Source organism: Sardina pilchardus, chromosome 11 (assembly GCF_963854185.1).
Source record: "Sardina pilchardus chromosome 11, fSarPil1.1, whole genome shotgun sequence".
NCBI classification, from domain to species: Eukaryota; Metazoa; Chordata; class Actinopteri; order Clupeiformes; family Clupeidae; genus Sardina; species Sardina pilchardus.
In genome coordinates this window covers 7,019,322-7,024,321 of record NC_085004.1, presented here as the reverse complement: position 1 = coordinate 7,024,321, position 5,000 = coordinate 7,019,322, and the positions used below count along the sequence as shown (strand labels likewise).

The following is a 5,000-nucleotide window of genomic DNA, read 5'->3' as shown; positions in this document are numbered from 1 at the left end:
TGCCTCTCAGGAGCTAGCCATACTCAGAGCAGGTCTGTATTTGTGTGTGTACCTCGTTGCCCCTCAGGTGATAGCCGTATTCTGAGAGCAGGTTGGAGACCTTCTGCACGTTGACGGCGTCGTTAAAGGGCGTGGCATCACCGATCTCTCCCTTATTGGCCGACACCTGCAGAGAGCGCACACCAACAGGACATCCTCAAAGGGCTACAGTAGTTCTGCCCACAGCACAGATATGCTATAGAGATATGCAGCTCGCTCTCAGCACAGGAAGCACACCAGAACATATCAACAAGCCACAACCATAGAATCTTACATAGAATGTGTTTTTTCCCTTAAAAAGGACTCTCTCTCTCACACACACACACACTCACTAACTCACTCACCTTGCCCTGCAGGCACTCGATAAGATGGCCGACTGTCATTCTGGAGGGGATGGCGTGAGGATTGATGATGATGTCAGGGGTGATGCCCTCACACGTAAACGGCATATCCTACACACAAACACACACAGGTTAAATATCTTGCATTCTTTCAATTCTTTCAATTACATATCAGTGCATGAGCAGAGAGAAATTCCAGAAGGTTTGAGTTATGACCCTTCAATCTCAGATGCGCGCGGCACACACCTTCAGTGGCTTCACGCAAACATAGTTACACAAAAACATAAATAAATACAAACTTAATGTGTATGTGTGTGTTTGGACTGTCTTTATGAAGCTGCAGCTGCATCACTCTGAATGAAGATGAGATGCTGTGTGTGTGTGTGTGTGTGTGAGTGAGTGAGTGAGTGAGTGAGTGAGTGTGTGTGTGTGTGTGTGAGGAGGATGTGTATAATGCTTACAAAGATAAGAGCGTCTGGAATGAGACCAAAACACACACACACATACGTCTTTAAAGGTCCTTGATCATCAGACATTGAGATGGTTCATTTGCTGTTTTTATTTTTTATTTACCACTGTACTTCTCTGAGTCTCAGATGCTCCACACGCCCAGACACACACACACACACACACACACACACTCTTCTCAGAATTTGGCTGGTCCATATAAAGTCAGTAGGGAAGTAGGGGAAATTCTAAAGCCCTTAAAACAGACAGACAGTCAGACAGACACACAAACACTTCCAGTTCAAGGCCAGGCGTATTTAGACTTAGAATTCACATACGGTCAGCTGCAGCTGCAGCTACACACACACACTTCCTCTGCATCTGTGGGTACCAGTGTTGCATACAGCATACACAAACTTTTTTCTACACTCTTTTTTTCACAACCACAAATGCAACACACACACACACACACACACACACACACACACACACACACACACACACACACACACACACACACACACACACACACACACACACACACACACACACACACACACACACACACACACACACACACACACACACACACACACACACACACCTCTTGTCTGTACTGGATCCCACAGGTTCCCTTCTGTCCATGTCGACTGGCGAACTTATCTCCAATCTGAGGGATCCTCACGGAGCGCACCTGTGAGAGAGAGAGAGGAAGAAAGAGCGAGAAAGAGAGAGGGAGAGACAGACAAAGAGATAGGGAGAGACAGATAAAGAGAGAGAGAGAGAGAGAGAGAGAGAGAGAGAGAGAGAGAGAGAGAGAGAGAGACAGGGAGAGACACACACACATGTTTGTGAGAGATGTTTGTGAGAGCACTGATCTGGGACCAGGTCCAGCTGCATCTCCATCTAAGGCCTGTGCAGATCCTATCCACACTGACGCTTGATAGTCTGAGCATTACATAATGTTGCTCATCTGATTCTAACGAATTAGAAAATGGTTTGAAATGCGATTCTATAGCTGTATCTCAGTCTGAACGATCTGGCCACTCCAAAACCACACACGCACACGCACACACACACGCACACACAGTCTCCAGTCTCTCAGCAGATGGACAGCTTGTACTAGCACGCCAGATATGATCTCATTTGAAGCAATGCAAGCCTCAGAGGTGCGCGCACACACACACACACAGCCAGATGGAACTTGTTTTATATCTCAACTCCTGGACAGTAATTTTCCTACAGACCTGCACATGGCATGTTTAATATCCAGCCTAATGCTACACCTCGTTAATGTGTCAATAACACAGGCACAAACACGCACACACGCACACACCTACGGCATGTTTTATATCCAGCCTAATGCTATGTCTTGTTAATCTGTCAATAACACACACATACCTTTATTTGCCTGATGTCGGAAACAATCACACCCTACATTTAGCAAACAATGACAAGCACACACACATGCACAAACAACCAAGAGCAAATACACTTTGCTACCCAATAACACACCTAAAGGAGTCATAAAGCAGGGACGAACACACACACCAACACACACTCATCAGCTCACACTTTACAGCACGCTCGCAGGCACACACACACACACACACACGCTTTGCTTGGTTGGTATCCATTACAAGATGAAATATCAGGGACATTATTAGCAAACACACACACGCTTTGCTTGGTTGGTATCTGCGTATACATGAATACTTTGCAAGATAACTGTGACACATCTAAATGTACTTAACAATGATAATAACATGATCATTTCTATAACAGTATCCATTACAAGATGAAATATCAGGGACATTCTTAGCAAACACACACACACTACACACTTCTATAAAAAGTTGAGAGTAGAAGTAAAAGAAAAGGCTTTGGCTTGTAAAGAGTTCTTCAGTTACTATCAGCGCAGTCATTTCCACTCGCCCCCCCAGCACGCACACACACACAGATATCTTGCAGAACTTGTATCCCTCCTGATTGTGACCATGACCTGGTCCACTATGCCCGTCACACACTTACACTCACATCTTGCAGAATTTGTATCCCCCCTGGTTGAGAGTGACCATGACCTGGTCCACCATGCCAGTCTCTCTCACACACACACACAGATCTTGCAGAACTTGCATCCCTCTTGGTTGAGCGTGACCATGACCTGGTCCACGATGCCGGTCACACACTCACACACACACACTCACTCACTCACTCACTCACTCACTCACTCACTCACTCACTCACTCACTCACTCACTCACTCACTCACTCACTCACTCACTCACTCACTCACTCACTCACTCACTCACTCACTCACTCACTCACTCACTCACTCACTCACTCACTCACTCACTCACTCACTCACTCACTCACTCACTCTGATCTTGCAGAACTTGTATCCCTCCTGGTTGAGCGTGACCATGACCTGGTCCACGATGCCGGTCTCGCTGGTGCGCAGGAAGGTGCTGCAGTCTCTCTTGACGTAGCGGCGGTTGGTGCTCTCCATCTCATCGTCCACCTCCGGCAGAGTCACCGTCTTCCCGATGATCACGTCCTCGCCGGACACACGCACGCCCGGCGCTATCAGCCCGTCGTCGTCCAGCTTGTCATAGATGGCATGACGCATCCCTGATGGACAGCGCAGGACAACAGGTCAGATTACAGGACAGGAACAGACTGACCACACGCACACGTACGTACGCACGCACGCACACACACACACACACACAGACACACAGAAGACCGCCACAGATCCAAGCAGACATCAGAGAATAAATGGAACAGACATGCACACACACAGCTGTTCTCTTGGTCAGGATTAATAAACACATCATACCAACCATGGGAAGTATACGCGTGCGTGTGTGTGTGTGTGTGTGTGTGTGTGTGTGTGTGTGTGTGTGTGTGTGTGTGTGTGTGTGTGTGTGTGCGTGCGTGTGCGTGTGTGTGTGTGTGTGTGTGCATGCGTGTGAGAGTGTGTGAAAAAGAGAGAGAGAGTCTTACCCTGGCAAGTTTCTCTGTTGGGTTTCTCAAAGATCTCCTCCTGATCAAAGCCCTTCTTAGATTCCTGCTCCTTATAGGACCGATAGAACACAGACCTGACACAAACACACACACACACACACACACACACGCACACACCAGATTTACTCACATGATCATAATACAGAGTGAGTGTCACGCCCGGCTTTTCCATGCTGGGTGTGCTCACTCCACCTCTTGACATTGTAGGTTTGGGCAGTCTCTCTCCCCCGCGTCTGAAGGGGGAGCTGTGTTTTCTAGTCTACCTGAACTGGACAACAGCTGAATGGCGGGACTGTTCAAAAGCACCTCTGACCTACTGCTGTAACTGCTCTGTCTCTGCAGCTCTCTGCTTTGCTCTGCTCTGCATTGCTTTGCTTGGCTCTGATCTGTTCTGGCCTCTGTGCTGGTGGCAGCAGCATCATACTCCCTTTTGCCTTTTGCACTACACATAGTCTACACTTCACTGATCTGCACGACACATTTGATTAACCTTTTGTCGCTTCTCATTTACTGACCTGATATTCTTCTTGATTCAGATTATGCTTTAGTGGTATTATTTCATAAATGATTTGTATTTAACTGTTCAAACGGCATGGTCTCCCTTTATGTCATGGCTACTCTGAGCTAGGTAGTCTTGACAGTGAGTAAACCACCACAGGCACACATGCACACACACACGGATGTTACCGGAAGAATCCTCGGTCCACAGCAGAGCGGTTCATGATGACCGAGTCCTCCTGGTTGTACCCCGTGTAGGAAGCAATGGCTACGATGGAGTTGATGCCTGAACACACACACACGCACACACACGCACACACACACACACACACACACACACACACACATTAACACATGACCATAATGATTATATTTTATCATATATTATTACATTAAATATTTATCCTGTGTAGTGATGCTGGGCCCAGGCTCTACAGTAGTAATATAAATTGTGTGCTGCTGACTGGCGCCATCTAGTGGCCCAAACCCCAGTTTCATAGTGCTTGAGTGCAGAGTGTGTGTGTGTGTGTACCTGCCAGCAGTTCTCTGAAGCGTAGGTACTCCATGGAGCGGGTGCGTGTGTGTGTGTGTGTGTGTACCTGCGGGCAGTTCTCTGAAGCGCAGGCACTCCATGGAGCGGGTGCGTGTG

At 47.5% G+C, this 5,000-nt stretch overlaps 1 protein-coding gene across 2 annotated transcripts in view; it reads right to left on the bottom strand.

The window, feature by feature from the left end:
• polr2b (RNA polymerase II subunit B) overlaps positions 1–5,000 on the bottom strand; it is a 14,738-nt gene that overhangs the window by 1,610 nt on the left and 8,128 nt on the right. For both annotated transcript variants that reach the window (XM_062548801.1, XM_062548802.1), the window contains 6 exons: positions 4,541–4,637; positions 3,833–3,927; positions 3,207–3,457; positions 1,432–1,521; positions 384–491; positions 53–166 (listed from right to left, as the gene is read on the bottom strand). In XM_062548801.1, the coding sequence (XP_062404785.1) occupies positions 53–166; positions 384–491; positions 1,432–1,521; positions 3,207–3,457; positions 3,833–3,927; positions 4,541–4,637 (755 nt within the window). The remainder of the gene's footprint in view (positions 1–52; positions 167–383; positions 492–1,431; positions 1,522–3,206; positions 3,458–3,832; positions 3,928–4,540; positions 4,638–5,000) is intronic.